Source organism: Apaloderma vittatum, unplaced genomic scaffold (genome assembly GCF_000703405.1).
Source record: "Apaloderma vittatum isolate BGI_N311 unplaced genomic scaffold, ASM70340v1 scaffold5446, whole genome shotgun sequence".
NCBI lineage: Eukaryota > Metazoa > Chordata > Aves > Trogoniformes > Trogonidae > Apaloderma > Apaloderma vittatum.
In genome coordinates this window covers 27,238-50,926 of record NW_009719862.1, presented here as the reverse complement: position 1 = coordinate 50,926, position 23,689 = coordinate 27,238, and the positions used below count along the sequence as shown (strand labels likewise).

At 35.5% G+C, this 23,689-nt stretch overlaps 1 protein-coding gene across 1 annotated transcript in view; it reads left to right on the top strand.

The window, feature by feature from the left end:
- Positions 1 to 987: 987 nt before the first annotated feature.
- The window catches only part of U2SURP (U2 snRNP-associated SURP domain containing), a 37,686-nt gene continuing 14,984 nt past the window's right edge, over positions 988 to 23,689 (top strand). Inside the window, exons 1-18 of the mRNA XM_009870795.1 lie at positions 988 to 1,089; positions 2,181 to 2,295; positions 2,680 to 2,813; positions 4,726 to 4,793; positions 8,904 to 8,998; positions 9,082 to 9,114; positions 9,220 to 9,302; positions 9,784 to 9,949; positions 11,027 to 11,238; positions 12,176 to 12,219; positions 15,335 to 15,439; positions 16,540 to 16,606; positions 17,036 to 17,199; positions 18,680 to 18,842; positions 19,320 to 19,399; positions 20,563 to 20,650; positions 21,758 to 21,880; positions 23,195 to 23,351. Of these exons, the coding sequence (XP_009869097.1) occupies positions 997 to 1,089; positions 2,181 to 2,295; positions 2,680 to 2,813; positions 4,726 to 4,793; positions 8,904 to 8,998; positions 9,082 to 9,114; positions 9,220 to 9,302; positions 9,784 to 9,949; positions 11,027 to 11,238; positions 12,176 to 12,219; positions 15,335 to 15,439; positions 16,540 to 16,606; positions 17,036 to 17,199; positions 18,680 to 18,842; positions 19,320 to 19,399; positions 20,563 to 20,650; positions 21,758 to 21,880; positions 23,195 to 23,351 (1,990 nt within the window). The 5' untranslated portion in view covers positions 988 to 996. The remainder of the gene's footprint in view (positions 1,090 to 2,180; positions 2,296 to 2,679; positions 2,814 to 4,725; positions 4,794 to 8,903; positions 8,999 to 9,081; positions 9,115 to 9,219; positions 9,303 to 9,783; positions 9,950 to 11,026; positions 11,239 to 12,175; positions 12,220 to 15,334; positions 15,440 to 16,539; positions 16,607 to 17,035; positions 17,200 to 18,679; positions 18,843 to 19,319; positions 19,400 to 20,562; positions 20,651 to 21,757; positions 21,881 to 23,194; positions 23,352 to 23,689) is intronic.

The following is a 23,689-nucleotide window of genomic DNA, read 5'->3' as shown; positions in this document are numbered from 1 at the left end:
AAAATACTTTTATAATTACTTTTATAAATTGAATTGAGCTGCTTTTGATTTTTTTTTTTTTTTAAAGAGCTGTCATTGCAGAAATGGTAGTTTTAAGCATCACTGTGTGTCATGTAAGAGCATCAAAAATATTTTGAAGATAAAGCCTAATAGCTTATGTTTTGATCTTCTGGGTCTTCATTCTTGTTCTTATGCTGATTCTTTATCAATTGCTGTGTTAATCTAGGAGTTCCCAGAGTTCTCCTTTTCTTCCCATTGTATATATCTTTTGAACATGGCCTCCATCCTGTTGCCTTGCCTCTCTCAATGCTTTACCATCTGTTAATTACCTAAAAAGAATGTTAAGAATTCTTAAATGACTGTTGCATGGAGTCCTTCCTTCATCAGAGTTTCAGGAAGGGAGGAATGGAGGTAAAACTACCTAGAATAGAAAGTGTCGGAGGTAAATCTGAGGTCTTTTGTTTTATTTAACTAAAGGCGTTTCCTTCAAATAAAATGTTACACTTAACCTTGAAGTACAACTGAAATTTAGTTGCAATTTTGTTCTTCAGTTATGCCTGTGCAACTAAACATTCTTCTGGTCAAAATAATCCGGAAAGCTTTTAGAAGTTTTATTTTCTTCTTTTTCTACCTCCCTCCCTCCCGTTGAAATTACATTGATCAGAAAGGAACTCTTGTGCAAATCATGTATTTTCAAAAGTTTGAAACTGTGTTGTGTAGTGATAAGATCTCCAGGCTGTTATAGCAACTACCCTTTTGATTTCAGCTGTGCTTGAATGGTGTATTAAAAGCTTTCACGTTAAACCAAGGAGGATTTGCTTTTTAAAGAAGATATTGGCAAGTTCAGAGAAAAATACGGAAACCTTTTCTTTGTTTTGTTTAGGTTAAGTCACTTCAGGTAGACAGTTTCTGATCTATACCAAGGTAGAAAGTAGTTATTTTAATTGTTTTGTAAACTGTTTAATGTTTGTTTTCTAATTCCTTTTGCAGCCTCTAATGGAAAGCAAACTTAAGGCATTCAGTATTGGCAAAATGAGTGCTGCCAAACGGACTCTGAGCAAGAAAGAGCAAGAAGAATTAAAAAAGAAGGTAATGCTATACAATGAAAATTTTATTTTGTATGCAGAGACGCAATATGTTTGCTTTTAAATTACAACTAGCTTTACCACCAAATTTCTTTATTTTGATAACTGTAGCTTTCTAAGAATGAAAGTGAATTATATTTTACGTGTTTAATTTGTTCTTGGCATCTGTGGCACTAAGATAGAGACTTACTTCTCTTCTGTGTGAAAAATCAAGTTCTCTGGCGTCCTGAAATACTGAACTAAAACAATCCATTGTTGTATTGTTCAAAATGAAGACATCTATTGCTTATGGTTATTTTTTTGTTCTTCATTTGGTCTTTATTGTTGGATTTGAGTAATTAGAGTACCTGTTGTTTCTGAAGTTGTTTTAATACGCATCCTTGTTATTCTGTAAAACATATTTTTGTCTAATGACTTCTTTTGGAATTAATAGAAACATTAAAATTTGATGCTGAATTTTAAGATATTCAGGAGTGTCATATTTTAGGAAACATGTAGCTTATATTTGGTAAAGTGGAATTTGAAAATTTTGGGCTTTGAACTTAACACACACAACTCTTACCTGTATTTCAGTGGAATGTTTCCTGCTAAATTGTTGAAAATGCTAGCCTAAAGAAAAATGATATTGCTGAATTTAGTGTCTCACTCAACTTTATTAAGTCACTGAATTAACTTCTTTGGAAATATATAAAGGAGATCTCTGTTATTCAGTCACATGGGTTAATTGTAATGGGTAGGATGAAATATGTGCTGTTCTCTGATGCTCTGATGACTAGACTCCAGTCTCATAATGGTGATCTTTATATGGATTTTTTTTCTGTTTGGCATCTTTTGAATGTTAAATTGCCGTGTAAACTCTTGTAAATGAACAGTTGTATCTGAGTTTACAGGCCTTACTTGCTTTATGTATTATATACTGTTTATTTCCTACGTTTCTTAGAATTTTTAATTCTGTCTTAAATGGAAACTCATTTGATGCAGTCTGTAGCATGAACTCTAGAAAATGGAAAGGAATGTCACATAGCCAGTTTAGAATAGCTGTCTGGTGAAGGTTGTTCTGTGGTCGTAGTAAATGGATTAACGTTTGCTCTGTAGGAGGATGAGAAGGCTGCTGCAGAAATTTATGAAGAATTCCTTGCTGCCTTTGAAGGAAGTGATGGTAATAAAGTGAAAACATTTGTAAGAGGAGGAATCGTTAATGCCTCTAAAGGTATGCCTGATCTTTTTTTGGGACTGGTAGATCTTTGACTTTCTTTAAAAATGGAGATTGGCTTTGAATTGCATTTTAAAATTAATATGTTGCATTAGCAGCAGCAAAGGAAACTTGATGCTAAAATCTGTGCTTTTGACTCACTAGTTATGATTTGTCTTTTAAACTTCAGAGGAAAAAAATGCTTTGTTTAAAAATATCTAATCTTTCTTCTTCATTTTAAAAGATGTTAAATGATAGAGAGTTTGTGTTGCCACTTTTTAAAATGAAATAATATTTTTAGTCAAAAGAACACTGAAGACCACTAGCATTCTTTCTAATGAACAGCATCGTTTCTAATTACTATACTTAATACAGTTGGTGTTTAATTGCCTTTCATTTCAGAGGAGCATGAAACAGATGAAAAACGGGGTAAAATCTATAAGCCCTCATCACGATTTTCAGATCAGAAAAATCAACCAAGCCAGCCATCTAATGAGAAGCCTCCCTCCCTCTTAATGATAGAAACCAAAAAACCTGTAAGTTTCTTATTTGAATATTAACCCCCTACCTAGAATGTATTTAAAAGTGCTTGGGAAAAGGTCTGTGTGGACTTGCAGAGTCATTTTATCTGTATTTATCACATACTAAAAGAAGACAGAAATTTTGTTTTGCTTAATCCCATAGCAAATAGCAAGATAATGAAATGCAGAAGTCCAGTAGCCCTGTATCCAGCATGATATACCTAGTCCTGCCCATTGATTGGGCTGATGTATGTTTTTACTGTGTTCCTGCTAATTGAGACTGACTTCTCATGACTATGACTACAGACTTAGTGACTGTTGCAAAGTAACAGTGTCTCTAATCCCAAGAATTTGTGAATTTTTAGAAGCAATTCTTCTTACTGCCATCTGTTCATAGGTTTTTATAACTCGAAATTGACCTTTGCATTGATTCAGGTTTTTCTTGGTGAGGTATTTTAAAGTAGGTTTTTGGGTTTTTTTTTGTGGTGATGTTTGAGAAGTCCCTTTAGGTCTTTGAGTTGTAGCAAGTAAGTTGTACAACTTGCACATTTTTGAAGCCCAACACTGTTTTGTTTATTTTGTCTTATGCATGGTTTGATACTTTTTTTTTTTTTTTTGCTAAACTGAGATTTCATCATAAAAAGTAATGGAAGTATTATGAATAAGCCTAGTTTTCAAATAAAATGATAGATATGATTACTGTTACTACTGTATATGTGTAATGTGTAATTAATGTCTTGAATGTCTTTAAAAGTCTTATAAAAGAGCTTACTGCCTGTTAGGATGGAAAATGAGATGCAATGTGATAATTGTAGGTAATTCCATCCTAGTCTTCCTCTAGCTTTAAAAAAACCTCGGATTTAGACTAGTGGAGTAATACTGGGTGGCAGTTCTGATTTGCATTGTATATAAAGCTCTACAGTTACAGAAATGAATTGTATAATTTTCTTTTATTATGCTGAGCTCTGTTCTGTCATATGCAAGTATTTTTATTGTAAGAATATTACTGCTTTTCAAATTTGTCATAAATACTTACCAAGTAATCCAAGTAATGCAATCAGTTTACTCACTTGCCCTGTCCAATGGTGATTGAAGATAATGAGGTAAAAATGATTTTATTTATTTGGCAGACCCTCCCCAAAAACAAAAACAAACAAACAACTTTGCCTGGGGTGAGTAGGAAGTCCAGTTTTTCCAAAACACAATAAATATTTTGTATGTCTGCCTACTGGAAGCATTTTCATTTAAATTTGATTATATAAAACCAATGTTGTTGAAGATAAGAGTTCACATGAGTTAGTTAAGGTGCCTATGTTATAATAAAAAGTAATATTACAATATCCATATTTATCATTCAAGAGTGTTTTTTCTGAGGATCTTGAACTATTTAGAGTAGCTATTTCTTCAGAGCTGTATTTATATCTGAAAAGAAGCAAGAGAAGGAAGTTCTTTTCACGTAGAATGTTTGTGGATAAAATAATTGAATATATATATGTAAAATAGTTTACATATATATGTACATACATATATCAGTTTAATTAGAGCATGACAGTTTGCTAGGGGTGTAGTCAGCTTCTAAGTTTCTAAGTGAAACAAATTGAGAAAATACATAATATTTTAAATTTGTATGTTGTAGAGAGTATTTGATCATACATGCTGCATTTTTAATGGTGAAAAGTTGAGTTTAAGCATTCTTAATTTTATATTTTCTAGTTCTGTGTTTGGTAGCGTCCAGTCTTAATGTTTTCAAGTCTGTATGTTTGAGTTTTTTCTTTTTGTTCTTTTTTTTTTTTCTCCTGTAGTTTACTTGGTTTGAAAGCTGGTAAAATATGCATGGAAGTTATCTAAAATTTTGTTACACACATATAACTTTTATTTTGTTTCATTTTATCTGCTGAAATGTTGACTGATATATCTTTAATTTTAGCCTTTGAAGAAAGGAGAGAAGGAGAAGAAAAAGAGTAATTTGGAACTTTTTAAAGAAGAATTAAAGCAGTAAGTTTGACTAATTTTTGCTGTAAACCAAGATGATGCAATGTTTTTAGCTTGTTTTTTCAGGCAGTATTTAGGATCATTCTTGCTAAGCTGTTTCCCGAAGTAGGTTTTTGTGATTTTTTTTTTCCCCAAATGCTTGTGGAGTAGTATAATTTAATTAACAGTGGTAATGATAATTAAACAGAGTGTATGAACCCATGCTGATAGATTCTTGGTATAGGTGTCTGTGATTTGCCTGGATAATCAGTTGCCATCTAACTAGTTCTCTTGTGTTCCTTGATACTTCTGCCCTTTCTTATGCTGATTGGTGATAGGCAGTGTTTACTGCTGTTGCTAAAAAAGGACTTCTGATTTGAAATTTAGTATTGACCAGAGGCTGTAAAATGATAAAGAAAAAACAAACCAAAAAAGCTTGGTATGCTGACTGCAGTCTTTGTATGTTGAAACGAATGGATTTCCTTGCACGTCAGTTGTTTGATTGTGACAGTTTGGTACTGCCTTCCTAAGCAGAAGAATATCCAGAGGAGTTAACAAAAAAATTCACATAAATGCATAAAAGTATTTCAGAACTTTCAGCAAGTGAATGACTGGCTGTGTTTCCAAAGCCACCAAGGATGGCTTTTGGATCAGTTAGGTGTGAATAGAAGCTTTGATGATTGAATCAGATATCTCCCAGGATGGAAGAAGGAAACCTAGGTTTGTTTCTTCGACAGTTAAGTGTCAGTATGTTTACGTATAACTGGAACTTGAGATACAATTCTGTCATAAGTTAGCAAGTTTGAACCTGTAAATCGGAACGCCTGTTAACACGGTCTCATGCATTATTAAAGTTGGTGGCGATACAGCAAGACAGGGACTTTAATGGATGAAGACGCTGAGGGTTTTGGGTGTTGGCCTTTCTTTTGATGGGAATGTAGTGAGCAGATTGGTAGCAAGTTGAAATGTGCATTGGGAAGAATAGGTTTTGACAGTCTCTAAAACTAGATTCTGAACTGTAGTATGAGGTTAAGCTTCTGTATTAATGCAGAAATGAGACTTATAATTAAAGTTTAGATATGTAGTTAAGCTTGCATAATTTTGAAACCAAGCTGAATAGTGCTTCAAAAAGTAGATTCAATTTTGAATGTGTAATACAACAGAAAGAGCAGCAGATGTTATGTTAGGGAGCGTTTTGATTGTGTAGAGCTCTATGACTGTGATGTTAAGGTGGAGTGCTTATAGGTGAAATGGAAGGCCAACAAGGCAGACATCCTGTTGGGAGTCTGTTATAGACCACCCAACCAGGCCTTGTTCTTGTGGAGGACTTCAACTTAGTACATATTTGCTGGAAATACAACACAGCAGAGATGAAACAGTCTAGGAGATTCCTGGAGTGTGTGGAAGATAACTTCCTGATGCAGCTGTTAAGTGAGCTTAAACAGCCTTGCTAGACCTGCTGTTTACAAACAGAGAAGGACTGGTGTGTGACGTGGTGCTTGGAGGTTGTTGTGGGCTTAGCGACCATGAAATGACAGAGGTTTTGATTCTGGATGAAGAAAGGAGTCGGTAAAACCACTACCATTGAACTCCAGAGGGCAGACTTTGGCCTGTTCAGGGCACTGGTTGAGTGTGGGATATTTAGAGGACAACAGGCATGTTTTGAACAATCCAGCCTGTTTTTAGACAAGTTTTAGGCCTTGCTTGACAAGAGCTTGTGGAGGACATTGTGAAGGTCACTTGCGGTGGGAAATATGCTGAAGCAAACAAAAAGAAGGAGCTGTGACTGGTGTAAGTAATCGAAAACAGAAACAAACCCAGGCTGCAGGTGGAGAAAAACAGGAGCGTGATCAGCAGCGAAGAGCGAATCAGCAAAAGGAAAACAACGCGTGGACAGGAGCATGGACTGCGTGTGCTTGTTGTTAGTAGCCAATCAATAGAGAGCATTTAGAAAACAAGGATGTTGTGAACTGTATATTAACTGCGTTTGTGCGTTAATAAAGTGGCATTTGCTTGATCATATTGATCATCAGCAGTGTCCGTGACTTCGGTGTCAACAGTTGAGAGAGTCCCTTGGGAGACAGTCCTGAACTGCAAAGGGGTCCAGGAGGGCTGGACATTCTTCAAGAAGGAAGTCTTAGAGATGCAGGAGCAGACTGTCCCCATGTGGCCTGGCTGAACAGAGATCTTTGGCTGGGATTCAGGAAAAAAAAGGAGAGTTTAGCACCTTTGGAAGAATGCTGGCAACTCAAGAAGAGTACAGGGATCTAGTTACATCATTCAGAGACTGCATTTAAAAAGCTCATGGCTTACACAGGTATACCCTGCGGGGTTAAGAACTGGATGGATGGCTAGGCCCGAAGAGTTGTGGTGAATGCAATTGAATCCCATCGATGCCTGGTCACGAGTGGCATCCCCCAGGGCTCAGTTTTGGGACCATTCTTGTTTAATATCTGTATCAGTGATCTGGACAAGGGGATTGAGTGAACCCTCAGTAAGTTGGCGGATGACACCAAACTGAGTGGGTGTGTTGAACTGATCAAGGGTAGGAAGGCTCTACAGAGAGACCTGAGCAGGTTGGATTGATGAGCCGAGGTTAATTGACAAGGTTTAACAAAGCCAAGTGCTGGGTCCTGCACTTTGGTCACAACAACGCCTGGCAATACTACAGGCTTAGGGAAGAGTGACTGGAAATCTGCTTGACAGAAAACGGTCTGGGAGCGTTGCTGGACGGCCAGCTGAACATAAGCCAGCAGTGTGCCCAGGTGGCCAAGAAGGCCAGCAGCATCCTGATATGTATCAAAAACAGTGTGTCCAGCAGTAGCAGGGAAGTAAGTGTGCCACTGCACTCGGCATTGGTGAGGCTGCAGTTGAGTACTGTGTGCAGTTTTGGTCACTGCAGAACAAGACAGACAGGCATTGAAGTGCTCGAGTGGGTCCAGAGAAGGGCAGCAAAACTGGTGAGGAGTCTGGAGAGCATGTCTTACGAAGGTGCCTGAGGGAACTCAGACTGTTTAGTCTGGAGAGGCGGAGGTTCAGGGGAGGCCTTACTGCTCTCTGCAACTACGTGAAAGGTGGTTGTAGTGAGGTGAATGCTGGTCTCTTTTCTCAAGTAACTAGTGGTGGGACAAGAGGAAATGGGCTCGAGTTCTGCCAGGGGAGGTTTAGATTGGATATTAGGAAAAAAACCTCTTTATTGAAAGAGTGGTGAAGCATTGGAACAAGCTGCCCAGGAAAGTGGTGGAGTCGCCATCCCTGGGGTGTTCAAAAAAAGCATAGACGTGGCAGTTTGGGACATGGTTTAGTGGTCATAGTAGTGTTGTGTTGAAGGTTGGACTTGATGATCCTAGTGGTCTTTTCCAACCTTCTGTAATTCTATGTATTAAGTGTAACTGAGTGCCATATATGTTAGAGATCAAAGCCAAAATAATCTGTATACATTAGAAAACAATAGATGCTGCATTATAAATCCATAAATAGCTGATGTGACTAGTGTTTGAACTTCACTGCTGTCTGTTCATTAGTTGATGTAAATTAATTTAACTGATAGCCTTGTGTTCCTGGTATACAGTATCTTCGTACCAGGATTTAAGGGCAAACTACAAAGAACCAAATAGTTACTTGTGTGAGTACTATACTCAAGAGATCTAAACTGAGATGAGATTTTGTGTGCTCTGGAAGTAGTCATATAGGGGTATCTGTCGCCGTAGAAGATGACAGCCTATGTGAATAAGACTTAGAATAGGTGGGAGGAGAAATAGACACTAAGGAGTTGCATCTTGAAACGTCGTCTGAACAGTAAGTGGTTTTCTGACAGATGCGGAATTTGGGTAACTTTTTTAGAGCACAGTTCGTATTTCTGGTCTTGCAAACTACCTCTCAAAGCAAGTCAGTTTTGCTTGAGATTAAAACACCCTGACAGTATGAGTGAGGAAGCATGCAGCTGGAATAATTCTGGTAGATATAGTCCATTTGATTAAACAGAAATTCAGACATACTAGCAATTTGAGTATTTTTAGCAAGCCTATTGTTTAATATTAAAAAATTATCATAATTCTAAAGTTAATTGAAAATTTCAGTATAAAACCCTCAAAATAGTATTGTTATTTGCATTAAACTTTTTTTTTTTTTTAGAATACAAGAGGAACGTGATGAAAGACATAAAACAAAAGGTAGATTGAGTCGTTTTGAACCACCCCAGGCAGATTCAGATGGCCAGCGTCGTTCAAGTAAGTGAATGTTATTTCTTTTATCTGTTGGAGCTACAAACTTTGTAAACTAAATTATATGTATTTTTATTCTTTTTATTCAGTGGATGCTCCTTCAAGAAGAAACCGATCATCTGGTGGTAATATAGATTCCTTTCTCATTCAGTATAATATTGTCACTTAAATTGATAGCAAGGATTATGACTTTTTTTTCCTCTATTTTTTTCCTCTTGTTGTTGTAGTACTGGATGATTATGCACCAGGGTCACATGATGTTGGAGATCCAAGCACAACAAATTTGTACCTTGGAAACATTAATCCTCAAGTAAGTTTGGAGCCAAGGAATGAAGTGCAGTGTGGCATATTTGTGTCCATCTGAATTTTTTTTTCTGGTTGCAATTTTCCTCCCTTTTTACTTTAGACTGTGTGTATATGTTTAAAACCATGTACTAGGTACAACTGGTGACTGTAGACACAGTGACCATTTGAATAAATGCTCTGTACACCTTACTGCAAAAGTTAAGGTTTAGGCTATCAGTTACTAGATGCAAAAATGATCAGTTAAAATTATTTTTCCATGGATATGTCCATGTAAGATAGATCACATCTCAAATTTGAGTGTGCTCAGTTTAAAATGCAAATTTTTTAATTATTATTTTTGTAATAGATCACATTGGGGAGGTATCAGTGAAGTCTTATTTTTCAGGAAGCTCAGGAAATTAAAATCTTGACGTTTGGACAATAATATGAAAGAGTATCTTAGAAATATGGTGGCAAGATGCTGATTTTTACCTTTTTTCATTTAGATGAATGAAGAGATGTTATGTCAGGAATTTGGACGCTTTGGACCACTAGCAAGTGTTAAAATTATGTGGCCAAGAACTGATGAAGAAAGAGCAAGAGAAAGAAATTGCGGCTTTGTTGCCTTTATGAACAGGAGAGATGCTGAAAGAGCATTAAAGAATTTAAATGGTAAACAGATTTCTCAGTTCAGAATTGTCATTATCTGTGTAGGAATATTAAGGAGTAACTCTAAGCATGTCTTCCAAGTTGTTCTGTCAGGCTAGCTATGGGTATGCTGTAACTCCAGAATGTACTACACTGCCAGAAATTTAGTTCACACTGTTTTACTGGCAGCTGAATGTCATCAAACTATAGCATACCCAGGGACTGGGAATACTGGTGGCTTTGCTGTGGATAAGCGTGTGAAATTTCTGACTGTTTTGGAGATGAGAGCAGGAAGTAATATTTGTTAATCTCTCCTTTGTAAAAAGAGTATTTTGAGGAGGAGTCTGCTACTTGTAGTTGTTTACCAACAGTATTTTTTAGTGAGTAAATTTATAACTAGTACACAGGATATAATCAGTATTTGATGATAAATGTATTCTTTTGAGTGATGACTGTCTTCTTAATACTGCCGAGGTAACTGTACTACACTAAACATATAACTTTGCTTATGGACTGTCGTGTCTTTTATTTGGGGGAAAAAAAATCTTACTTGATGATGAAATCTATGCCTTTACAGTTAATGAAGAGTTTGAAAATAAAAACTCAGCGTCCTAGACAAAAAAAAAGAAAGGTTGCCCTTGCATAACTTAAAATAAAATGGTCCTTTACTAGGACCAATAAGAAGTAGACTGACACTACATGGAAGTTTACTGCATTTGGTTTTGAGTAACAAATTTGAAATTTGTTACTAGGAACAAAACATTCTGAAGAATTGAAGTACAGCAATAAGACAAGAATTGCTTTGTTTGTTCTGATGTGAATTTTTTATTTCCCCCCCAACAAGTCAAGTAATTGTGTACTGTAGTCTTCTGAAAACATATATTGGGGGAGAATTAATAAAATATTTGATATAATAGGCTTTCATTTGCATGTGATATGGTCTGATAGAAGTGATACACTAATCAACAATGTGAACAAAAAGTACACCACAGAAGGCAAACATAAGTGCTGCACTGACGTGGGGAAATCTCGAGCAGTACAGAACCAATTTATAGTGGTTTTGTTTGATGGGTTTGTTTTTTTTTACTTTCACTTTTGCAGGCAAGATGATCATGTCATTTGAAATGAAGCTAGGTTGGGGCAAAGCTGTACCCATACCACCACATCCAATCTACATTCCGCCTTCCATGATGGAGCATACCCTCCCGCCTCCTCCGTCAGGACTGCCTTTTAATGCCCAGCCCAGGGAGAGATTGAAGAATCCTAATGCTCCAATGTTACCACCACCAAAAAACAAGGAAGATTTTGAGAAGGTAACTTACAGTACCCTGGGCCATATCTCATTATTAAATACTACATCTGTGGCAGTATTTAAATGGCTCATAGATTTGCATTGTTCAAGCTGCCTTTGGCAGCCCTTAGTGTACAAACTCTCTGGTTCCCTGCTGTAGCCCAAGGGAACCTACAATACCTGAAGCTCTGTTTCATATCTTTGTTAGGATACAGTAAACCAGGTCTTGATTTATTTTAGTGTTACTTTAAATCTGGCTATAATTTTCCCCCTCCAGGCTCCCTGGATTTTTTTCTCCTCCGTCCCCCCTTCTTGTTGGCTGCCACCTTGCAGTATCTAAATTGTTTTCTTTAGAGAAAATACTACGTTTTTATTTGGGCAGCATTATTTTTACACTAGAGGAGTTGATGTGTTTTGTGTAGAAGGTAATTAATCTGGACATTGAGTAAGTATTTTATGCTACTTATGGAGTCAGTTTTCAAACTTTTTTTCTGGAATATTAGCTGATAAAAGGGTAAGTATCATGTAATCACAAACCAACTTGATTTACATTTTAAAGAATTTACCGATTCATTGAATGACACTTAAATTTAGGGCTATTTTTTGGTAAGACTTGGGAATGAAGTAATACCAACGTGATCCAAGTCAAATAGTTTAGACTCTTTTCATGAACTTAAGAACTCCTTTCTTAATTATATTCAGCATAGTACGTATTCAGTGCCTCGATGTACATTCTGACAGGAATGTTCTGATACTTTGCAATTAGTGAACCTTTATGGTTCACTGACACAACCATTTGCATTTTGTGTAATTGCTTAGTTATAACTTCACAGCAGTGATTGCCTGCAAAACTTGTGATAGATGTGTAGTATTTTCATTGCATATGTATATTTTGCTTGTTACTTGTTAACAATACTCACATATTCTATGTTTATTATCTGATGTGACTTCATATACAGACTCTGTCGCAAGCCATAGTCAAAGTGGTTATCCCAACAGAAAGGTACATGTTTTTCTTTATTATTACTGATCTAAATATAGAAAATTTCCCCTTCGGAATTTAAAGAAAGTGCTGATGTTAAGGAAAAGGTAATGGCTTGACTGAGCAATGGTTCTTCCGTCACACTTGAGTGAAATGCGTGTATTTTACAGTCTTACTGTCCTTTTCTTAATAACCTCTTTTTTTAGTGAGGATAGGTTTAAGTAATTTGAGCACTAGAAATAGTTGCAGGGTAATTTTGTGAACGAACATTAGGGTGAAGAAGCTTGTCTTAGAGATGTTATCTAAGTCTTGACCTAAACCTCTAAGTATTTCATAGCTAGGATGCAGCATCCCCCAGTGATGTGCTGCTGTGGGGTTTGGTTTTTGGTTTTTTTTTTGTAGGTTGTGGTTTTGGGGTTTTGTTAGTTTTTTGTACAATTTGTAACCAATTCAGTTAAAAATCACTTCTGATTTCTGCTATTTTTTTTATGTGCAGAATTTAATACTTTTGGTTGCTGAAAAAGGTAGCTTTATAGTGCAAGAATATTTTTACATTTTGATCCTCCATCAGTGTTCCTACCTTCACCTTAGTCTAGGTGTACTCTTGCTCAGTTAAGCTAAAACCTTTTCCCAAACATAGGAACACAACACTGCTTTAAAAGTAAATAAGCACAAAAGATTACCAAATTCTCTTTGACATTGGCCTTGGTGAGCAACACCAGCTGAACTGTCTGCGGCAGCGGGGGACCAGGAAAACATCATGGGATGGATTGGGAAAGTATACAGTTTTTGACCAGACATTGGTACGATCGGCTCCAATAAATGTGGTTTTATTATAACTGAAAAGCTTTTTTTTTGTTGGCCAACTTAAGCTAAATGACACTTTAAAATAATGCACTTAAAACAATCATCTTTTTTACTACACTGTTTTAATTGTCACAAAGTCCCTTTTTTCTTTTTTTCGCGTGTTGTGTTGGGGGGAAGAAAGAGATTTGTGAAGCTAGTTACAGTGGTAGATTAACATTTGTCAATACATGCTCAAACGCACTAGTATTTTTGATGAAATTTTAGGTCGTACAATTTTGTTGGGTAGAGACATGAATAATTAGGGTGACCAGGAGGAGTCTTGATTTGAGAACATATTTAGCAGAGTAAGTACTTGTAAAATTGCACAGTGCTTACAGAGTAATTAGCTTTCAGAGAAAAATGTTTCCATTTTATTTACTGTAGCATTTTGAAAGCTCATATGATAAGAAAAGCTCATGTTAATTGAATTGTATTTGAAAATATTTTTTTCATGATGACTTTCAAAGATGCTAATGACAACTGCTAAGACTGTTACGCAGTGCATTGCATCATGCAAAAATTTTGACTGACTTCAATAGAATAATATGCTTAGTTATTCTCCTTTTGCTTTCAAGTAGTCACGTCTTATGTACCAAAATGCATGTAACACTTTTCAAATATGGGATGTACAGATTCTTTTTTTTTATACTTCTGAGCTCTTCCCAAAGCAGATGTTCTTATTCAAGCATAAACTGCTCTTATGCAACTTTGTCGTACTTGATGAAAGAAAAATTGGATGAAAACCAATGACGTGGTTCTTCAGGAAGCCAGAAATTATCACATTGAACTTGCCTCAAAATAAATGAATAGTGTAATAGCTCAAAGACTTGTAAGCTACTTGTAATTTCTTTCCTTACTGATGTTTTCAAGTACAGTTCATGTAACAGGAACAGTCTTGCTATTTAAACTTTCAAACTACTGCTTTAAATAAAATGGCTACATAATTATTGAAACTACGTCCTCTTTACAGTGTTTCTGGGATTATAACATGCAAACAGGAAAATTGAGCTCTATGTAGATGTTTGGTTTTGTACAATATTTGATGCAAACATAGATTTAATGCTAGCTAATATAAAACCTTGTTTTTGCAGATGACAGGAGCAGATTTTTCTTACTATGTTTTTATGTTGAAAATTTTGTTTGATCTACGCATTGTAGCTGTGGCAGAATTTTCAATATAGAACACCTCACTAAGAAGTAATAGAAAATGCTGCAGCTTTTCAATGTAGCAATTTTTTAATTTTAATTTTTTAATAATTGATAAATTGAAATCTAATTACATATGTGTAAAGAACCGATATCCACTTGTTATGTGAAATAAAATAAATTAGATGTAAAAATCTATATTTTTTTGTTTGCATCACATTCAAAGGACATATACTGTGAAGCATTTGGTATATGTAGGTAATCTGTATTTGAAAGTTCAGAATCTTGTTTCCAAAAAACCCCGAAAGTTGGAAACTATTTTTCAGAAAGCTCATGACTGTGTTTTGTTAGGATGCTTTTCAGATATGGTTTGAAAAATGCGCTTCACATCTACTTCTTCCCTGTCTTAGGATGTAGTGTGGAATGAAATGAATACAGATTTTTATTTTTATTTCTTTAAATTGTGTTTTGGATCACTTGAGCATGTGAGGGAGGAAACATTGGATGATATGACATGAAATAGTGGACGGTTTTGTTGTGTGCTAACAGTTGAGTCTTGACTGAGCCTTGACCAAAAAGAGATTACCTAAATTTAGTAAAACCATTGCCCTCTTGGGCATCAAGAAAGCTATTTGCTTTTCCTTTCATACTTGAATAGTTTGAAAGCTGAATTCATTTTCTGTTGAATATTCAAAAGTATGTGTGTTTAATTTCAAGCATAATATTCAATGGCTTGTTGATCTGTAGGACTTCAGCTAACACTTTGGACTTAGTTCTAGACAATTTAGGTAAGGGCTTAGTTTTTGGTAGTTAATTGTACTGTGGCTTTCAGTGGCCCATTTTTATGCATAAGGACCTAAGCTTCTGCTAAGGGAGAGATGGTTGTAGGCTAAGCCGTGGAAACTGAGGAAAGAGGTCTCCTCTTAAAGTCCTACTCCACCACTCCTAGACATGTTTTTATTTTAGAATGCCCGTGTCTATGATGCAAGGCTATAATATGTTCCATGTTACCTTATCTTTCATACAATTTTCTTAACAATACAGCAAAATAATCTCCTGCACAGTTGTAGTGTCTTAGCTGGAGTGTAGTTTTATATAGTGTTAGGTCTGAATCAATTTTTCTTTAACTGTGTTGTTGTTGTAGGAATTTGCTCGCTTTGATACATCGAATGATAGAGTTTGTGGTACGGGAAGGGCCTATGTTTGAAGCCATGATCATGAACCGAGAAATCAACAATCCAATGTTCAGGTGCTTATTACATTGCTTCAATTTGAAATATGCTACTACTTTCACTGTTGCTAATATTTTGCATTTCTGAAATGCTAATAAGAGTTGGTTTTATTATGTCTATCTTTACATGCAGATTTATATTTTTAAAAATGTATAAATGATTATACTGTCTTTTTATGAAGAACACATTTCTATTCCAGTTGTTAATAATGTGTACACATGAATAAATAAAATAGTATATGCACACTATGAAATACATATCTACATATAATCAAAATGTATATAGTAAATAAAATTACACTTAACACCTACTTTTCTACCCAATACTGTGGAAGAAGTAGAATATTTTTTAAAACAGGAGAGAAAAAAAAATCCCCCCGAATCAGACTAACTGAATGTAAAGTCCAGTCTTTCAGGAGTCCAATTTCTAACCTTTAGCAAGAGCTGGGAGTAACTTTTTTTTTAATTGAAGTTGTCAGAATTTCCATCTCTTGTAATTAATGGGATAAAAACCGATCAATTTCCAGACTTCTGAAATGCAGTGAAAAATTTTTTAAGGAAATACTAAAGGACCTGTTAGAAATGTTTTATTTGCAGAGAGGCTGAAGTGCTTCATTATGATTTTTATATACATATTGAGGAAAAACACAGGTCAAAATATCCTGGCCATTTTTTTTCCCCTGATCTTGTCAGAGTTCTGACAGACAGGCTGCTGGTGGAAAACCTCAAGTCTTTTAGTGTTTGATCTGAGTGACCTAACTGTGTAACCAGGAGTTCCTGCACCACTTCTGCTGAGGTTGCCATTGCTCCCATAGTGAGTCTTCACATTGGTGATTGTTCTGCCCTGCTATGGGGCTGCACAGTCATTCTTTCTGACCCTGCTTGTTCTGCTTTTAACTTTTGAGAAATGCTCTACCTTTGTGAAGTGCTGCACTCTGTGTGAAGTGGTTGCAGTTATTCCGCATAGCTGTGCTGTAGGTGTACTTGATTTTAGCTATCTTGAGTTCACTTAAATCTGAGGTGGGATTCTGTTTTGGTTTTTTTTGTTATTTCCTTTGAATTTGCTTCAGTTAACTAATTTGTAATGTTTTCTGTCTTCTCTGTTCTCTTTGATTTAGGTTTTTGTTTGAAAACCAGACTCCAGCCCATGTATATTATAGATGGAAGCTTTATTCAATTCTTCAGGCAAGTAGAATTTTAGTGGCAGTTTATAACTTCAAGCATAATGATCTTACAAACGTGTATAAATATCTGAGGAGTGCCTGTCAAGAGGAAGGGGACAATCTCTTCTCGGCAGTGCCCAGCAATAAAACAAGAAATAATGGGTTTAAGTTAGAACATAGGAAATTCCACCTCAACATGAGGAGAAGGGTCTTTACTGTGAGGGTGACAGAGCACTGGCACAGGCTGCCCAGAGAGGTTACGGAGTCTCCTTTTCTGGAAACTTTCAAAGCCCACCTGCATGCGTTCCTGTGTGGCTGCCCTTGGGGATCCTGCTCTAGCAGGGGTGGTGGACTAGATGATCTTTCAAGGTCCCTTCCAACTCCTGACATTCTATGATTCTATAATAAAAGAAGACCAAAATAGAATTACTTTTGATTTTTTTTTTTGTAGGGAGATGCTCCAACCAAGTGGAGGACAGAAGATTTCCGTATGTTCAAAAATGGATCATTTTGGAGGCCACCACCACTCAATCCGTATTTGCATGGGATGTCAGAAGAGCAAGAAACAGAAGCATTCGTGGAGGAACCAAACAAGAAGGGTGCACTTAAGGAAGAGTATGAACTTCCATCTATTTATAGTGCTGTTTTAACTGCTAATCTGCTTGGGTTTTTTCAGCTTGTGTTTTTTGTAGTTATGTCATCCTTAAGATGTCATCACGCTTGTTGTAATACTACTTAGAAAATGTATTAACCTCAGTGCTTTTCAGTTAGTCTTTTTTGAAGGTACTTATTGCTGAATGTATTCTGGATAAGGTTAGATTTGTCATCATTGAACAATGAATACTTTCAATGCAATTGTTATTAACCCTTTTGTCAAGGGTTAAGGCTGAGCTGGCCACTAAATGAGTGACAGACACTCTAACTCCTCTCCTTCCACAAACAGGAAGGGAAAGGGAAGAAAACAGGAGAGACTTAGGGATTGGAAAAGAAAACTAGCACAGCTTTAGTAAAAAATAATAGTCCTAGTAAGGAAATAACTAAAACAATGAAATGTCTCCTTCTCTGGAGACGTTCAAACCTGCCTGGATGCGTTCCTGTGTGACCTACTGTAGGTGATCCTGCTTTGGCAGAGTGGTTGAACTAGATGATCTTTTGAGGTCCCTCCCAACCCCTGACATTCTGTGATTCTGTGAAATATTTACAAATGTAGCCTCTTAGAAGAGACTGAGCTGAAAAGTAAAATGACTGAGTGGAATTGGTTTAGTTCAAACCAGGACACCTTTATTTGAAGGGAATTGGGTAAATTATAGAGTTTTCTTCATTTTCTTTTCTAATCTGTCAGTGGGGGCATATAGCACCTTTCTGAATATTGTTATGATCTCGTGATTTCTTACAACACTTGTTATAACCTTAAATTTACTGATACTATTCATCAGAAATTAGAATTGGAATTGGTTGTTAATAAGCAGGAAGAGATAGATCATCAGAGTTGCTTGTGAATTCTAAGAGAAGTGGGGATGGATAAAGTAGTGGAAATATGTACATTATTTTCTTAATATTGTTATTATTGTTCCAGCTGTGTTCTTAGCAAGTGGAATTTTTTGCTGTTTAATTCTTTTCATGATAGTTATGATACCAGCCATGGTTATGGACTTTTAATACATATTTTATTTCTTTTATCTTTTTTTTTGAAAGACTCAAAAAGATACCGTTTTGAGAGTGTTCTCTATGGAGGTCAGGGAAAACCTGAAATAATTGTTTCATACTAGCTTTCTGAATCTGATGTTTCTTATTCCACAGCAGAAATTACTTGCATCTGTTAGATTTATCCATTTTGATGTAGGCTTAAACTAAATTAAAAAAAGGTAATTACTTTATTAGAGATACTGATCTGCTGCGTTAGGCATTTCTCAGTTATTTTTCTTTGATTTCTGTATGTAGTCAAGACATGAGTGGGAATTTTTTTGCATAGAACATAAAAGTGTTTAAAATTACTTTTGTCCTAAAGTTGAAAAATCAAAAACATCATTAAATGGAAATTCCCCAAAGTACTGTTAATTTTATATTGAAACTATTAAAATTCCTGATATTTCAGACAGAGGGACAAATTAGAGGAGATTCTGCGTGGATTAACACCTCGGAAGAATGATATTGGTGATGCAATGGTTTTCTGTCTAAATAATGCAGAAGCTGCTGAAGAAATTGTAGACTGCATTACAGAATCATTGTCCATTCTGAAGACTCCTCTTCCCAAGAAGGTGTGGAGATTTAGTATAGCCTTGTATTTTTGGGAGAAGAGCTCACTTAACAGCATGTGCATATAATTTGCAAGCATTATTTCGTAACTTTCAGAGAGCATTGAGGTTTTGTGTTAAAATGTGGGCTTGAATACGTGTCTTTTTCTTTGTGGAATTTTGTTATATATTTTCATTCTTTCTGAAACTGCTTTTAAATAATGTTGTACCGTTCTATCAAGTTGAAAACAGCAGAATAGTCTGTTAAAACAAAGAAATAAATACTGGTATGCCATGATCTGTCCTATGTAATACCATGTTACAGTGGCTAGTACCCTGTAGCATAACAGGGAGCTCTTACCAAGTGCTGTGTTGCACTTAGTTCTGATTTGATACTTCTGGATAGTTTAAACTGTCTTGTATTATTTCTGGAAAAATGCATATGTTTTCAGGACAATTTTAACTGTAGAGTTATCTTAATTTGTACATTCTTTATTTTAGATAGCAAGATTGTATCTAGTGTCGGATGTGTTATACAACTCTTCAGCTAAAGTTGCTAATGCTTCCTACTATAGAAAATTGTAAGTAGAGTATTTTGTGATTGATGATTTAAAAAAATGAATATCCTTATATTGAGTTTTTTACATATCGGGATAAACATGGTTATAGAGAATTTCACACTTTCCTAAGGATGCTGTTACAACACTGTGGATATTTTTATCTCTTTGCGTGAAAATGTGTAAGATGTAGCCTGTTAGACTGGAAATGTTTAAGAGATGGGTAGATGTTGTGCTGAGGGACATGGTTTAGCGGTGTTGATAGGGCTAGGACAAAGGTTGGACTCATGATCTTGAAGGGCTCTTCCAACTGAAACTGTTCTGTGACTCTATGTGAGTGTGTAGGATTGTTTTGTAGTGCAAAGTGTATGTGCCCTGGGCAAGGGACCGCTTGAATGGAACCTCACAGAGGTGAGAGTAACTCATGCCTCTTTACAGAAGGACAGCCCATAGGTAGTATTCAAGATATAGTATAGCTAATAATGTGTATGAATAATTCAATTTTTTAAAAAGTTAGGTTTTTTTTTAATTGAAAGGTGGTTTTTAGTTCTCTGTGAGCTTTGGAGGACTTATAAGGGGATTATGTACTTTGTTTCTCCTGTGCTGAGTGCAATTTAGGAAAAACATCAAAGACGGAGTACCTTTTATCCTATATAGATATTTGATTGTGTCTACTTTCTGGAGTCTCTCTGAGGTTGTCAAAGTGTGGTGGGGAATATTCAACATGTTACAAAACTCTAGTATGTCTTTGAGTCAGTTTATATTTTGCATATTGAGAGGAGCTCAAGGGAAGCTAGGCAGCTGTTACTTGCTGTGCTTTCCTGAGGTCCTCATTGAGTAAATTAGAATAGAAACATAACAGAGAATTTTTAAAAAATGCAAATTTAATTTTGGGACAATTCTTTGAATGTATATGGGTTATAAAATGTCATTTATCCTCCTCCAATCATCTCAGGCTGTGTAAAGAGACTGCAGCAGATGTGAAGCTCTCCCTTCACAGTTCTGTTGTTGTCCAAGGTGATTTAATACATAGTAATCATACCTGCTTTATAGTTCTGTTCATGGCTGCTATAGGGATCAGAACCCTCTGTGTTTGAGTCCTGTGTTCCAGGTATTTTCATGAATTTTGTATGTCCAAAAAACATATTACGAAGTTTAACTGAAGAAATGTATATGTTTAATTCTAGTTTTGAAACAAAATTATGTCAGATATTCTCTGATCTCAATGCTACTTACCGCACAATACAAGGCCATTTACAGTCTGAAAATTTTAAGGTATGTATTTTGTTGTTATTTATGTGATGCAGAAGTCAAATAAATAGATGTTCTTGCACAAGAGATTACATACTGTATTTTCTCTCTTACAAAGATAGCCTTAAAATTAAGGAAGAGAAATGGTCATCTAACAGCAGAAGTGCACCCGCAGATGTGTAGCTGTGGTGTTGTCATGATATCTATCTAGTATTTGAATTGCAAACAAGTCCTTCTAGCTCTCAGATTATTTTTGGACCACATATATTTCAGTTTCAAAAATAAGTTTGTCAAAAGAAACTGCTGGATGCCACTCTTTAACATTTTTGTGACAGTTATGCTTTATTTTTTGAGGTGTGATAAGCAGTTGAGGGTGATTTTTGAGTTAGTGTGCTCTGCCTCTCATCATTCTTATGCCCAACCTAGCTTTTCCTTGTTTTTTTTTTTGTCTTTTAATACAAAGCTTAGGCTATAGTTAATTTTTTCTGTATTAAGGTCTTTATCCTGGTTGTCCTACCTTTCTGCTCCAGCTTGCTCTAGATTGGGAATCAATTCTAGTTATCTACTATTTTAAAATTGTTTATTAAATTATATGGTAAAGAGAGGCGGTTGATTTTTTTTATATATCTGCGTCTTCAACTACATTAGTGTTGTCAAGCTTGAGCTTAATCCCATAACTTCAAATATACTTCACTTCTACAAAAAAAAAGAAAGCAGGACCATAATTCCAGCTCAAGAATGAGCAAGCTAGTGTTAATTTTATTTATTTTATTTTACAAAGGGAAAGTTATTTAGTTATTTTTGTTACATTAAGTAGAGGCACCTGCATTTTGAATGTCTGGGCAGAATCAAATTTAGTACCACGATAGGAACAGAGAATATCTGAAATTGATAATGTAGCAGAGATCTAAAGGGCAAATGAAACCCAGGTGAGATTTAGAAAAAAAGTAGTTCCTATATAAACATTTTTGTAAAATTACTAGTCTTGCCCAGCATAGTATCTGTAATATACTCCAGTATGCAACTACATAGGAGCAGCTGTCTACAGTCATAGATCTCTGTGGTGTGTCTCTGATCGCTTAAAATCGCTTTATACAAATTTACTAGCATTTTTTTTCCTATTCCTTCTAGCAACGGGTAATGACATGCTTTCGAGCATGGGAAGACTGGGCGATCTATCCAGAACCATTTCTGATAAAACTACAGAATATTTTCTTGGGGCTTGTAAATATCATGGAAGATAAAGAAACAGAGGTAAGTGACCTTGATAGTGATGCTAGCAGATGGTGAGGAAAAGCGTGTAAATATAGAACAGGTATGGCAAGGATTATTTTGATATCTCTGTTAGGGTGAATAAACCCTTTTTTCCTCTGAATCCTTGGTCTTAAACACAGGTGTAACAGTTATTTTCAGATACAAATAACGTTTAATCTGTTTATTGCGTAGATTTGGTGCTGTGGTGGTGTTATATTGTGAAACTATTTCAGAGCAAAGACTAGTGCAGAAGATGGGTATTTCTTTTGATTTGGAAATCCTCTGTGATATCCGTCTGAATTTTTAGTTAGTATTTCATGTACTAGTTTTAATTTTTGAGAGTTCTAAATATCTAGTCATCTGGTTACCTGGATCATCCACTTTCTTCTTGGGTGAGTGTCGCACTTGGATGTAATAGAGCCATCAGAACCTTCCTAGATTGAGAGGAAGGTTACGATACATCATATACACTCGTGATATGCTACTTTGATCTTTGCTGTATTGTGTTAAAGCAGTAAGTTCTTAACTTACTAGTTATATCTGTAAATTTACAGGTTATTGTAAACTGTATGCGTAGTTTTAGTTATTGGATGATGACATACATAAACTATTATTCCAGTATTTTGAAGCTCTATGCTTATAATTTATCAAATACCTGTAACACTGAGTGAAAATATGTTAGTACACATGAAGAGAATCAGGACAGTGGACACTAATAAATGGGTGTTTGTGTAGGAGAAGTTTATTTTGTAACTATGGAAAGGTGCCTTTTAGGACAGTGCAAGAAAAACCTACAGTAGAATTGGAAAGTTAGCTTATTTCCCTTAGCAATAGAGCAGGGTCAATGTGCACACATCAAAGACAATGCCTATACAAGTTAGTAACAAGTTAGAATATGTAGGTTTAGTTATCATTTTTTATGTTCCTTAAATTTTTGTTCCTACTAGTTGATTTTTGTTGGCTGTTCTGATCTTTCATATAGAGTAAGTATAATTTAATCAGACTGTAACTGACTCATTTTGAGCTAAATATCAGCTTAATATCTCTTTTTTTGAATATAGATATTGCAGAGCTTCTAGTACATTGTGGACAAATTCCACATTCTTGCTTATAGTATTTTATAATAGAATGTTGTCATGTTTTTGCTTTGCATAGAAAACTGTACTTAGTAGCAAAAATTGATATAAAGTTGAGTTTTTAGAGTTTTAGGTATTTTTAAAGCGACTTCTTTAAAAAAAACCCCAAAACCCTGATAGGAGAAGTAAAGAAAAACAGTGTAGATTTGTTCTTCAAATAATTATGATTTGTTTTCAGGAGGTACCAGATGATCTTGATGGCGCTCCCATTGAGGAAGAGCTTGATGGTGCTCCACTAGAAGATGTGGATGGAATTCCTATTGATGCTGCTCCTATCGATGACCTGGATGGAGTCCCAATTAAATCACTGGATGATGATCTCGATGGAGTTCCTTGTACGAATTGTTTCAGTTTTACTTTCAACTTCGGATGATTTTTTTGCCTCTATAGTTTTTACAAATACAGACAAGACTTAACATGGCATGTAGCTTTGTGAAATGTTGAAATAATGCATTTAATGCATTTAAAGTTGTTCTAGGAAGAATTAGTTTAAAAATTGCTTCTAGATTGTCATTGCTTCAGAGGCTCAGTAGGTGTCTTCTGATGTTATGCATGTCAAGTTCCAAATCCTAATTTCTTTTCTTTGCAAATAATAAAAAGATGTAATGTAGTTCAGTATTTAAACTTGATTGTTAAATTAGAATTTTTGAAGAGCTTTGGAAATGATTTTTCT